At 38.7% G+C, this 13,467-nt stretch overlaps 2 protein-coding genes across 4 annotated transcripts in view; both read left to right on the forward strand.

Moving 5' to 3' along the window:
• Positions 1-9,335, forward strand: part of LOC306841785 (up-regulator of cell proliferation-like) — a 162,615-nt gene extending 153,280 nt beyond the window's left edge. Inside the window, exon 5 of the transcript XR_013781587.1 lies at positions 8,965-9,335. The gene's annotated coding sequence lies outside the window, so the exon portion shown is untranslated. The remainder of the gene's footprint in view (positions 1-8,964) is intronic.
• The window catches only part of LOC306841781 (up-regulator of cell proliferation-like), a 37,727-nt gene extending 28,392 nt beyond the window's left edge, over positions 1-9,335 (forward strand). Inside the window, exons 2-5 of one of the 3 annotated variants that reach the window (XM_079371761.1) lie at positions 287-353; positions 481-548; positions 656-889; positions 3,532-9,335. In XM_079371761.1, the coding sequence (XP_079227887.1) occupies positions 751-889; positions 3,532-8,195 (4,803 nt within the window). In that variant the 5' untranslated portion in view covers positions 287-353; positions 481-548; positions 656-750 and the 3' untranslated portion in view covers positions 8,196-9,335. Of the gene's footprint in view, positions 1-286; positions 354-478; positions 549-655; positions 890-3,531 lie in introns of those variants that run through there. The other 2 variants (XM_079371762.1, XM_079371760.1) reach the window with 2 other exon arrangements.
• Positions 9,336-13,467: the final 4,132 nt, after the last annotated feature.

Below are 13,467 nucleotides of genomic sequence, written 5' to 3' on the forward strand. Positions count from 1 at the left end.
GATTCATGCAAATTCATTAAATTGTAATGGATTAATGTTTTCACACACTAAGTCTTCCTTGGGGTCAAGATGGTTTTGTGTCTAAGGAAGATACAGTGCATCAAATTGTCTGTTGCAGCTCTCATTTGAGGTTTTGACCAATAAGCCAACGTCTGTTTGAAATGCTCAGACTTTGACTGTTAGTAGTGAAATGATGCACCTACTGCAAGCACACTTTGTGGTTTTTAAACTCTAATAAATGTTGATTACACTTTAGTATTAAAAATTATTTTCTCATTACTTTTAGGGTGACTGAAGCTGTTTCAGTAATTCTTGGCAGGTTGCCGGTGACTGACAGCACAAAAACAATTGAGGTAAAGAACTTGTTTACATTCTTTAATATACCCTAGATCATATTAAAAAATGTTTTCTGTAACATAATGAATAAGAGAGAATAAGCAGATCTTTTTCATTACGATATATATCTTCCCCGGAACTCAGTGGTGAAGAAACTTCAGCTACATCAAATACTGGCAGCAAGGATGACTGTCGACAGAGTGATGGAGAAGGTAAAGTTCAGCTTCTTTCAACACAAAGTGAAAACAAAATACTCACATTTTAAGTAGCTTTAAGTTGAATTATAAGTGTAATCATCAACATCAATGTTTTTGAACAGCACCCTGCCCTTCTGTGGAGATAGTCATTCAAGTCAGCAGCGAACAAGTTAACCAGCCTGTAGAGACCCCTGCTGGTGAAGTGGAGAACTACACCATGACTGACAGCTCAGAAGATGTTTGGGAGGAAGAAATGAACACAACCACATCAACACCAGTGAGGCAAGACTCCATCCAGGTTTCTACAGAACCAAGGAATAAAGAAATGACTGAGCCTGCCTCAACATCTGAACACAGTGAGTAAAATAAAATATTGTTCTTAAGAAACAATTAATGCAAGAATTCATCAAGATCTCGCCACGATATGTCATACATGTGCATTCATCTCTTGACCATGACACTATTTATGTCACCTATGTACACAGGCCGATGACGTCAAATATCAATGTAAAACTTAAAGAGTTTATAACAACAGTTTTTTAATTTCTGTGTAAACAAACATGAGATTACGGAATGCTTTACCAAAATTAAAGAAATATGAAATCATATTTTATACTTTGTAATCTTTCTTCGGTCCAACTTAATTGAATAAAAATATTTCTAGGTCACAACAGAAACATGAACACATTCAAACACAAACCTTTATGTAAAAAGAAGGGGTGGGACTTGATAAAAAAAATAATCTAATTAACTCAGGGCTTTCTGATTAATTAATCGAAATTAATTGCATTTTTAGTGCCCCAAAAAGCAACACTTCTCAATCTAAATGGATTTTGGTGAATAAATGAATGCAGTGCAAGCACATTTTCTAACCCCTTATCTTCTACCACTAATAGAGGTCTACAGTCCAGAGCAATCAATTTGGCAATCAATTTGTAAGTTTGTCAGACATTGGCTGCAGTTACATGTGCAGAATTTCTTCAATCTGATTGAAATCATTCCGATTGGGTATTACAATTTCACTGTTTACAGGGACGCTAAATAACCTGATCAGATTATGCCGTGCGTGTTCATGCATCAACATTTAATCAGAATAAAGCCCTTGTGACATGCGCAGACTGGTCCTACCTGTCATATCTGCTGGAAACGTCAGAAGAAGAAGTGACATCTCAGCCTGTGTTAGGAAACAATCATCACAAATGACCCGTAAAAACATTAAACTCTGCTTTGTTTTACACCCTGAAAATGGAAGATATATTTCCTCACAGTTTAAAAATAATGTAAACTTTGTAATATACGCACCTTTCAGACATGTGAACTCTTTCCAGCAGCGTTGTTTAACTTTTTAACTTGTTATAGTTCATGTTATCGAGGTTGTGATTGTCTAAACGTGATCATATTGAATAAAACATTCTACTCACATTAATAATAAACTGTAAACATACATTAAATGTGAATGATTTGCTGCCACTTTTCAACACTACTTTAAAATCAGGCTGTAGGGCCTATTAGTTCTTGTCAGTTCTGAGTTCACTTTTACTAACACTGCATTATCGTTTGTCTCAGCTGACAGTAAAAGACGTAGTAGAAGCAGTTTTAACGCTAGCATATATATATATATATATATATATATAGACTCACACACACACACACACACACACACACACACATCATATGAATGAACAGTTTACAATGAATCTGTTGATATCAGAGATGTTTTTTGTAGCTCGCTGGGAAACACAATAACCAACTATCGCTCCAAACTCTTTTTTACCGCGATGGTATGAAATCGTATCTATGAAAGGCATTATTACGATACATTAATACATAAAACACAAATGTGATCCAAATGAGACAGGTGAGCGAGAGTAGTCCTCATGGATTAAGAGTGGAGACAAAACTTTTAAATGAAACGGGGATCATTGATGAAGTCGTGCGCTCTGATCACAGACTCGAAGCAGGCTCTGATGGAAATACGTCACTTTACTGGGGCAGACATGCGCAGTCAGGACCGTTTGACCCCAGTCAGGCAGTCACGATCAGATCTAGTGTGTACGTGGATCCTGATCCGAACAAGGATAGGTATAAACCACCCCTCTCGATCGAAATGAAATTTCTTTCGGAATGAGCCTGATCAGATCAGTCTGTTCTGATTGACATGTTTACATGCAGCATTTTTATTCGGATCAGGCTTTTATTCCAATTATTTGTGTCCACGTAACCGTAGCCATTGAATGACAAATTTTGGTCCTGAAGCCAGTCATTTGGTCGAGTTTGGGCTGCAAAAGCCTCTTGTTTGTATTTGTGGCAGAGCTAGCGCGGAGCTTTTTATAAGGCAAACTCTGAATAAATGCGTTAAAAAATTAATGCATTGTTGTCTTGCAATAATTAATAATAATTAAAGTCCCACCCCTATGAGAAAGTATGTATAAAAAAACTCTGTATTGAATCTTTCGATATGTTGGCTCCGACAAAAAAGAATTCTTCTGATGTTTTTCTCCCCAATTACGATATCAATATCTGCTCCACAAATCCTGTATCAGTCGGTCCCTAATAAAAATGTTGTTGCCTCGCTGAAAAAAAAAATACTACTACTATGTTTATTCCATCAATAAAGTATTTAGAGCAAGATAAGGAAGAGTGAGGGAAAGTGGGGAAAAATGGGCAGAATTACACTGTGTCAGGCATTTAAAAGACATTCAAAGAAAAAGTGGGTATAATTTCACTTTAAGACTGAAGTCTGATGAAACCCTCAGTTAAATCATGCTAAACACATGCAGAACACAAAGTAAAAAAGAACGAAAACATGATTTATTTTGATATGGCTAACTTCAACTTTAGGTTAAATGTAAGATATCAATGCATGCAAACTGGGCAGTGTTATCACATAATTTAGCATATGTACATGAATTAATTCTAGAGGTAAATGAACATGGATTGATATGTAGTGAAAATACCAAGGATTGGTTAGAATTAACAAAAGTATTAATTTCAACAGAGAAACAACTGGAGAGTCTATTGGAGGATCTGGGATTGAAGCATCACTTCACAGAGAAGCTATCCCTGAGCACAATACTTCAGATTGATGAGAAGACCTGCACTGATGAACCTACCAAGTGTAACTCAGACCTGCCAGGGTATTTTCTGAAGAAAATGATGATGGTAAATGTGAACGCTAGGAATGTAGCATTTACTTCTGAATGTGAATCAGCTTGTGATGCTGAATCAGATGAGACATGGTTTGATGATTGTCCTGATGATCTAAATTCAAATAACAGGCTGAACCCACTTGACATCATCACTGCTCTCTTTCTGTGTTCAGATGGTTTTGTGCAGCAAGAAATGGCACTCAAAATGTCCATGTGTCAGTTTTCTGTGCCTCTTCTGCTTCCTAATTGTGACACAAAGCAGTGCACACTGATGCTCTGGGCAATGAGAGACATAGTTAAAAAGTACAGACCTTTGTCACTCTCAGAATCCAAGGGCTTTATTGAAGACAGAATTGTTGTCTCTAAACTTCCAATGGTTTCTTTTGTGAGACTGGGTGAGTGCTCCTTGTCCAAGTCAGAGACCCTCAATAAGCTTCTGAGCAATTCTCAGCAGAACCATGACATCTTTGTTCACAGGAACATGGAAAATGGTGACTGTCCAAGGAGAATATCTAATGGGTTGACTGAAATGACCTGGTACCTACCATGTGGAAACAAAAACATGGATGTTTTCAGTGAGCCGGTAGCTGTAGCTAACCTTCGTGGGGACATTGCTTCATTTGAAACACAGTTTTCCTTTTTGTGTCAGACGTCAGCAGCAGTTTTTGTGTTCTTTGACAATTTGGACTCTGAGTGTGAACTGCTTTCAAACCAACATCACAAGGCCCAGATCTTCTTGGTTGGTAATCAACAAAGCCAGCAATTCAGCATGGATGCTCTGAAGAAGGTGGCAAACAAGCTGAATCTGTTTAAAAACAACATCCTCTTGAAGACCAAACAAATGAATGATGCAGACTTTGTCAAAAATCTACGCAAAACAGTCAAACATGTTGTGGAGAACACAGAGGTGAAGATGCAAATTGAGCAGATGGCTGACATCGCCCATGAGTTGGGAATCATGGTTGATGAAGATTGTCCAGAGTGCCAGACTGCAAAGAAAAATGCAGATGCCATCACTGCAAAAATTCAAGACATCCCCAAATACAAAGATGCTCAGCTACCTCTGCAAGGTGAAATATGGAAGGAACTGACTCGCTTGGAGAAGGAAGAATTTCGACTTCTGAAAATTGGGTCTCAAAACCCAGAAAAGTACAAAAGTGATCTTCAGAAAGAAAAAGGAAAACTTAGAAAAAAGCAGAACTCGCATGATATGTCTGAAGCAATGACATGTTTCATCAGCGCAATATCAAGTCCAGGTATTGAGAGGAGTTATTTCCTGAAATGGATGCGAATGAACCTTGATAATCTGTCTCGACAGAAACTGTCTGTTCTCAGAGAGGCATACAAAAAGAAAAAGAAAAGTTCAGAAAACAAGGAGGAAATCAAAGAAATTGACAGACAACTTTCAAACAGCTCACTTGGGATTGAACACTTCTTCCGTGAGATGGGTCAGATCTATGAAGCTTCAGTTTCTCTTCCAGAAACAATTCTATCACGTCACCTGTTCAAACATCTGCCCAGACTCTGTGCAGAGTTGTTGCTTGATGGATTTCCTCTTGAGCTTGAAGATGGTGATGCATCTAATATACCTCTCAGATGGGTGACTGATGTTCTGTCTCAGCTCAATGACTTGGTGTCTCCTAAGAACAAGATATTGGTAGTCACAGTTCTTGGAGTTCAAAGTACAGGGAAGTCTACTCTCCTCAACACCATGTTTGGAGTTCAGTTTGCAGTCAGCAGTGGTCGATGCACTCGAGGTGCCTTTATGTTGCTCATCAAAGTCAATGAAGATGTCAAAAAAGAACTCAAGTGTGACTTCATGGTGATCATTGACACTGAGGGCTTAAAGTCACCAGAGCTTGCACAACTAGACAATAGCTATGAGCATGACAATGAGCTTGCAACACTTGTAGTGGGGTTGAGTGATATCACTATCATCAATATTGCAATGGAGAATTCAACAGAAATGAAGGACATCCTACAGATAGTTGTGCATGCATTTCTCAGGATGACAGCAGTGGGCCAAAAACCCAGATGTCAGTTTGTTCACCAAAATGTGGCAGATGTTTCGGCCCCTGAGAAGAACTTACGAGAAAGAGAACTGCTCCTAGAACAGTTGAATGAGATGACCCAGGCTGCAGCCAAAATGGAAAAGAAAGAAGAGAACAAGAGCTTCACTGATGTGATGGAGTACAATCCAGCCACTGGAAACTGGTACATCCCAGGACTCTGGAATGGGAGCCCACCAATGGCACCAGTTAATGCAGGGTACAGTGAGGCTGTTTATGAGCTCAAGAAGAACATAGTTCAAATTTTGGGAAAATGTGAGTCTTCTGCTAATGATATCTTGGACTTTACAGAGTGGATAGAAAGTCTGTGGAATGCTGTCAAGCATGAAAACTTCAGCTTCAGAAACAGCCTGGTGGCTGATGCATACATGAGGCTCTGCACAGAATTCAACAAATGGGAATGGGAATTCAAAAAAGAAATGTACTCATGGACAAAAGATGCAGAAACAAAGATTTCTAACTTTAGCAGAGTGAAATGTGAAGTGTCTGACGTTGGACAACTTCTGACTGATTTGAAAAGTGAAGCATGCTCAGTACTGTCTAAATGGGAGACAAAGCTTCTAGAAAATCTAGAGAAGTACTTCAAGCAAACAGAGGGTCATGTACATCTTGTTGAAGCATACAGAGAGGACTTTGCTAACAGTGCAAAAAGCCTTCGTCGAGAAATGGAACGTTCTGTAAATAACCAACTCACAGCTGCAACAGACATCCGAAAGGGAATGACAGAGATTGAAAGAATCAAGGTGAACCACACAAAACAATTAGTAAAGAGAGTAGGTGCATTGATCGAAGAATGCCGAAAGAAGAATGTCGACATGACAGACAAAAAACTGGATGAAGAATTTGACAAGATGTGGGATAAAATGTTGAAGGAACAAATCCTTTACAAACAAGAGACCATGGATGTCATAGGAAATGTCCTCTTCTGCCTGAGAGACAATCTATCACGCAAGGGGAGTTATGCATGTCAATTGTTAAGTCAAAAAAGACTGAAAGACTGTGGATTGAAGCCTTTCAAAGTCTCAGCTGAAGGATGTTTTCCAAAGGGACTTCACAAAGTGAGCAAATTCTTTAACTATGAAGACCAGGTGATGGTGCTACAAAAACTAGCTGACAGTGTCATAATGGATTGTTCACAGTTTGTGGATGAAAAAAAGGAAAGAAAAAACAACTACCATGACACGTTCATCCAGGAGATCCTACACATGATTGATGAGAGGCTGAAAAACCAGAAGGATGTCAAGATAGAGATAGTCTTTGAGGTTTCTCTGAAACAGGACATCTGTGCAGTTGCAGCTCGAGATTTTCAGAAAATGCATGAAGATTTCATTCAGCTGAATGATCCCCACATTTGTCTCAACCAAAACAAAGAGAGGTTCCGTGTGAATTTCAAGGATGAATTCCATGAACAAGATCAGAGCCAAAAGAAAGCAAAAGATTTCACAGATCACTGCTTGAGGCCTGCTGTGAAAAACTTCATCAACAGATCCTTGGGTCCTGATATCACCGGAGAAATGAAGACAAAGTTCCAGTTCAGCACACGAATGTTCTTCCAGTATTCAGTGTTACTGGATTTGCTTTCAAAGGATAACTTTAAAGACTACCAGAGCTACATCTGCTCTTATGAGAGTTATGTTAAGAAATGGATCCTTGATGAAATGGTTAAAGTCTTGACTCATGAGTCTTTATCTGAGTTTGAGGACCGACATCTTGGGTCATGTATCAAGAGCATAAATGATGCAATACAGAAAGCTCAAGCAGAAGAGGACGGCAACCTGCAGAAACTGATCAAAGATATCCGGCAGGAACTTGGTGACAAACTGTTCATTTCTGAGGATGCTCTTGGTCCTTTTATGATCCTGAACAATGTCAACCAGAAAGAGTTTGCTCATTGGCTCACTGTTTGTGTGAAGGAGATGGAAGAAAATATGAAAGAGGAGTTCAAAAAGACAAACATCAAAACAAAACTAACAAATCTTGATGTAAAGCCTGAGAATGAGCTTTTCAAAAGTGTTGTTGGATGTGGCAAACGGTGTCCTTTCTGCAAAGCACCTTGTGAGGCAGGAGCATCTGAGCATAAGGTGCACACAACTTCAATTCATCGACCAAGAGGTCTGGGCAGATACACATGGGACGGGTCTAATACACTTGTTGTTGACATATGCACTTCCTTGGTGAGCAGTGACACTTGTAGGTTTCGCTCTGATGAAACAAAAGGTGAACTTCACCCTTACAAGGAGTACGCCACAATTTATCCTGACTGGAGAATTGCTCCAGATAAAAGCCTTGAGGATTCAGACTACTGGAAGTACGTACTGAAAAGGTTCAACAAGGAGTTTGCTGAAGCATACATTGCAGAGCCTGCTGATATTCCAGATAGTTGGAAAGATATCACACCACAGATTGCAGAAGAGAGTCTCAAAAGTTCATTTAGCGTCAAATGAGACACTAACATCATCTCCCTTCACATTAAGTGTACAGAGGTGCACATCCTCCTTTCATGGATTGTTTGAGCTCATGGATTGAGTCTTATATGTGAAAGAGGAAAATCACATTCAGTTCAATAGATATTATCAGCAGAGAGACATTTTACAACTAAGACTCTTAATATAGAAACATAACAACAATCACTGCATTAGTGCTTTTACTAGTACTAGTGCATTAGCAGAGGTTGAATCCAACATGTTGATGAAAATGAATCTTTTCTTTAACTCTCTGTTTGTTGATCACGTCTGTTTTTGGATCAGTACAAATGAAAGGACACATTATGATCATGATAAAAGTTTCCAGTTTGATTCAGTGTGACTTTGAATTTATGAAGTATGTTCAGCCAAACATTAACAGACATGTTGTGTTCTTTAAATAGGACACAGTATTCATTTTTCATCTTTTTCTTCATCTCTTTAGTTCAGGGCAGTTTTTGGTTTTATTGAGTGAAGTTTCTGATGACCAGATGATACGCTTGCATGTATACAGCTTAAAGACCGGATGAGATGCTGGCGTGCTTCTACCTTTAAGTCCTGATCTAACATTGCGTCATAATTTTATTTGCTGATGATGTTAAAAAGGAATGATCTTTAGTGTAAATGCAATGAGTTATAGACAATGTTTTACTTTCTCAAATGATTTAAATTGTCTCTATCTGCTGCAGAGGCTGAGAAAAAATGTTAATGTTAAAATTCTGCAAAGTTTTTTTTTTCTAAAATCTCTCAGGTTTTTGAGGTTGTTTTAAACAATGCGTAGGTTTTAGAGGTTGTATTTTGAGGCGGGCTTTGCCCTAAATACTTGTGTGGTACTCTGAGAAAATATCTTCTATTCATATTTGATGTTGTCATCATGCATGACAGAAAGTAAATCAATACAAACACTTGTTATGTGTATGTTTCTAGAACAATGTTCCCTGAGCATCATTATCAATATTCTCAGACATTTACCTTTCTTGTTTGTTGGTGAAGTTTCTGATTCCTGACATTATTATTTTGAAGACATTTAAAGATGAGTACTGCTGCATGGTGTGTTGTCAACATGTATACATAACTGACTTCTGTCAAATCATTGAATAAAGATACTAATCAGCACATTGAGCATGAATGTCTTCTAATGTTTTCTAGATCAGAATCACAGCAGAGTGTAAAATAACTGATAAAGTAACCAGACAAATCATCATGTCATCTAGTCCTAGTTTTACTGAAGGAACTGTTTTAGAAGTAACCGTGCATTATGAGTCCTTTTCCTACACCTTTCATTAGTTAGCTCAACAACAGTGTCTTATATCAGTTCTCTTAACCTCAGAGGAGTTTCCATTAATTGTCTCCTCACAGGTCAGAAGACAGATTTATCTGCTGTATCGTTTGATCATGAATATTATTTAAATAACATTCTTGGAAAGCTTTGACATGAGATCACCTTTCTCTAACAAAAAGTGAAGGAACAAGAGAAACACATACACGGTATAAACGCGTAAAAATAATATTCAATATGAAAGACTGAATGCTCAATAATATCTTCAAGAATCATGATGTCACAAGAGGCTCACGTTGATCATTAAAACATGACAACAAAACATTGGCACCATCTAGTGTCAGATCATAAAATAGATGATAAAAACTTCAGTACCTTGTTTCTCATCTCACTGCCAGTTTTCTAACTGTTGACATGTTTTACCTACAACTGATAACTTCCCCCTTACCCACAGTTTTAAATAACAGAAGGCCTCTTATGGGTTAAACTTTCCCTGTTAAACAGCATAGGTTTAAAGAAAAACAAATTGATTTTGCTCATCCTCTCTATTGGTTTTTTTTTTTCTATATTAAAGGCTGTGAGGATTTACAATTTCCACCAACATGATGTTTTTGATGGGAGACCAAACCGTACTGGCGCCTGTGACTGGCATTGCCACGGTTCGCTCTCTGTTTTGTAGATTATTGATGATTATTGTTTCACTATATGTGATCTTAGCAGCCCAGATGACAAATGGAAGTGTCCTGGCTTTACTAACCTATGATCGGGACTCTTTATTTCGTATCAAAGAGTCATTGGAGGACATGTTTCATACCTGGGACCGTTACAAACAGGCATTTCTGCCTCCGTTTGAAATCGATCCCGACTCACAGGACTACTTGATGCTGTATCGGGTGCCGGGAAAGACCCGCAGGAGATCCAGGAGATCCAGAAAAAGAGGCTCTCGGTCCGGTATCCAAGTAAAGCGAGGGTGTGCTGCGGCTGCCGGGGGCTCCGTCGTCTTCGGCTGCCGGGACCACACTCGGTTCCTGCGCCGGATTCCTCTCCTCGATGTGTGCGCCAGCGTGTCCTCGCTGCCGCCTGCCCGCGCTTCAACAACTGTCCTGGACCCTTCACAGTGCTGGAGCCATGGTCAGGGGTTTTCATCGCCATCGCCTACTTCCGTGTTTATGCCGGCTTTTCCAGCGTGGACCAGCTGGAGCTCACGTGACCGCTGGATGTGCCTTCGTCCAGTCCCGCTCCGCAACACGGACACTACCTCCGAGACGTCAATCCACGTCGGCCTATTGGATACTCGTTCAATGTGACTCCGACACTTTCAAGAGTCAACTGGGGACGTTTTTATTTGTCCAGGCTTTTGGTTGGTCTCTTTTAGGGCTGCTATGGTCTCTGTACTGTCTGTTTGTTGCTTGTGATGATTTAAACCTTGTTTGTGAAGCACTTTGTGGCCCCTGCCTGTGAAAAGTGCTATATAAATAAATTTTACTTACTTACTTACTTACTTTTAAAACCTTTATTGCACTTTATCTCTCATCTTTTCTCCTGAATGTTTCCACCTAAAACTACATCAAATCTCTCTCATTTCAAATGTGTTTCTGCAGGCTCAAATAGAAGCATCAATGCAGTTTCTCATGAATGCAGCCCTCCCCTCATAAAGAGACACTGGTTGTATTTTTGTTTACTATGATGTCTATTTGAAGATAGTTCAAGAGGATAATCTCCCAGATAAGAAGATAAAAGATGGGAATATTATCCTTAAATAGATTTTCGGTTGAATTATCTGATCACAAATTCTATTAAAGACCTTTTTTTTTCTTAACATTTACCATCAGAAAGTTCTTCACGTCTGACATTATTTTTTTAAACATGTTACAAGACGGACCACTGTGGTTGTAACAAAGATGATAATACTGTAATGAAAGTTTGATTTGCCTGGAAGTTTTTTTCATGTGATGCAATATGATGCTTTTTGCATCACATGAAGAAAACTTTCAAGCAAAGAAAAACCTTGAACCTTGAATCATCCTCATTGTTATGTTGTGTTAGTGATTTTTAAAAAGTGCCCTACGTTCTCTTTATTTCGACTATTTTCTTGAATTAAATGTCTTGATCCACCAGCTCCCTGAAGTTCTTGCGTCTCAGACAGTCCACCAGGTCGGCTGTCTCTGTGTAGGTGCAGCCCACCTTTCGGGCCAGGATCTTTGTGTATTTGAGGGGCTGGTAGTTGACAGACCAGCTGGAGATGGCAGTCCCACTCTGGGCTATAGCTCTGTGGAACAGACCTGAAAGGTAAGATGGAAAAGAAAGGATATATAATTTCATGAAATAGGTCAAATGATTTTAACATCCTAAAAAACATTCTGCTTTGATCTTGCTAAATGACGTCACTTTTCCCCACATTTTTATCATGCATGCGTATGTTCCCTCCACAGACTGTAAACATTAATGGACTAATTAACTGCAAGGGGCTTTGGAGTCATCATATCACTGGTTGAAAAGGTTAACCTGCTTTTTTCTGAAGTGCATTGAGATAACATTTGTTATAAATTGGTGCTTTCCAAATTGATGATGACTCCAAAGCCCCCTGTAGTAACAGATGGGTAAAGTTACTCAGGCGTCACCATTCATATCTAAAGTCTATTTACAGTCTATCCGGAGAACATGCAAACTCCACACAGAAAGACTCTCGCTGTGAGGCAAAAGTGCAAACCACTGGATCCCCCTGCAGCCGTGTTTGTATGTTTTTGACTAATTTTAAACCACAGGTTTAAATAACTCAGTAATAGAACAGGATATGGATTATGATGGGAATCACAGATTGAGATAATCGTAAACATGCACCAATTTTTACTTCTGGCTTTTTACTATTAATCGTCCTACCTGATACTTTACATACTCTATACTTTATTTCAGACCCATACACAATATATACAAATACAGGATATAAAAACAATAATAATAATATAAAAAGGATATAAATGCTGTTTCCCATTGTCTGAAACACAAGTACATTGTGTCACTCAGTACTGTATGGGCTGAGTGAGTCACATTATAATAACATTTTCTGAAGTGTGAAATCGACACATAAAATGTCTCAAAACAGCATGAAATGTTGCTACCTGTACCTTTCTCATTTTACAATATAGTTTGTAATTTCACCATAAATGGGCTGTAGACAGTGGAGGTGAAATTACAAGCTCTAAATAGCTCTGTTTTTACATCGTCACACTTTTGAAATGTTCATGCCAGCATATTAGCTGAGCATATAGTTTACAGCACTGACACTGCACATCAGCACTCAGGTCATTTCTGATAATATGTCCCAGACATTTGACTTTATGCACCACACTCTGCTTTGTCAGAGATAAAAAACTAAGGTACATTTTTCTTTTGATCAGCTTTGGCTTTTACTGTTAGGACAACTTTATACTGTTGTACTTAATGTCACAGAGATCCAACAGATACTTTAAAGTAGCTGAAGGCCAGAACTATAAGGTGACAAGATTACAAAGTCATCAGCATACATGACATAGTTAACAATTCTATCTTCCACCATACATCCAGTCTTACAAGCTTTAAGCCGTTTAGAGAGATCGTCCATATACAGATTAAAGAGAAGTGGTGACAGAATTCCACCTTGTAGGACGCCATAGGTCACTGAAACGGGTGTCGATATACTCCTGCTCCATCGAGCACATCGGGATTGATGCAAATACCAGTAATGCAATATTCTTATCAGATAAGGGGGGACTCCTCAGTTAAATAATTTCAGAAATGATTCACTGTGATTTATTCTATCATAGACTTTGGATGCATCGAGAAAACATAAATATAGTGGATTTTTTTTGGAAAAAGTCAAATTGGTGATTGGTGAATTGGTGATTCCATGACTGGCATACTTCAGATTTTCTGCTGTTATTTGATCACGGGCCACAGGCTTTGTTCACTGTTAGTTTCCCAACAGCATAGCGCACA

The sequence above is a fragment of the Symphodus melops genome, assembly GCF_947650265.1.
Source record: "Symphodus melops genome assembly, chromosome: 20".
Lineage (NCBI taxonomy): Eukaryota > Metazoa > Chordata > Actinopteri > Labriformes > Labridae > Symphodus > Symphodus melops.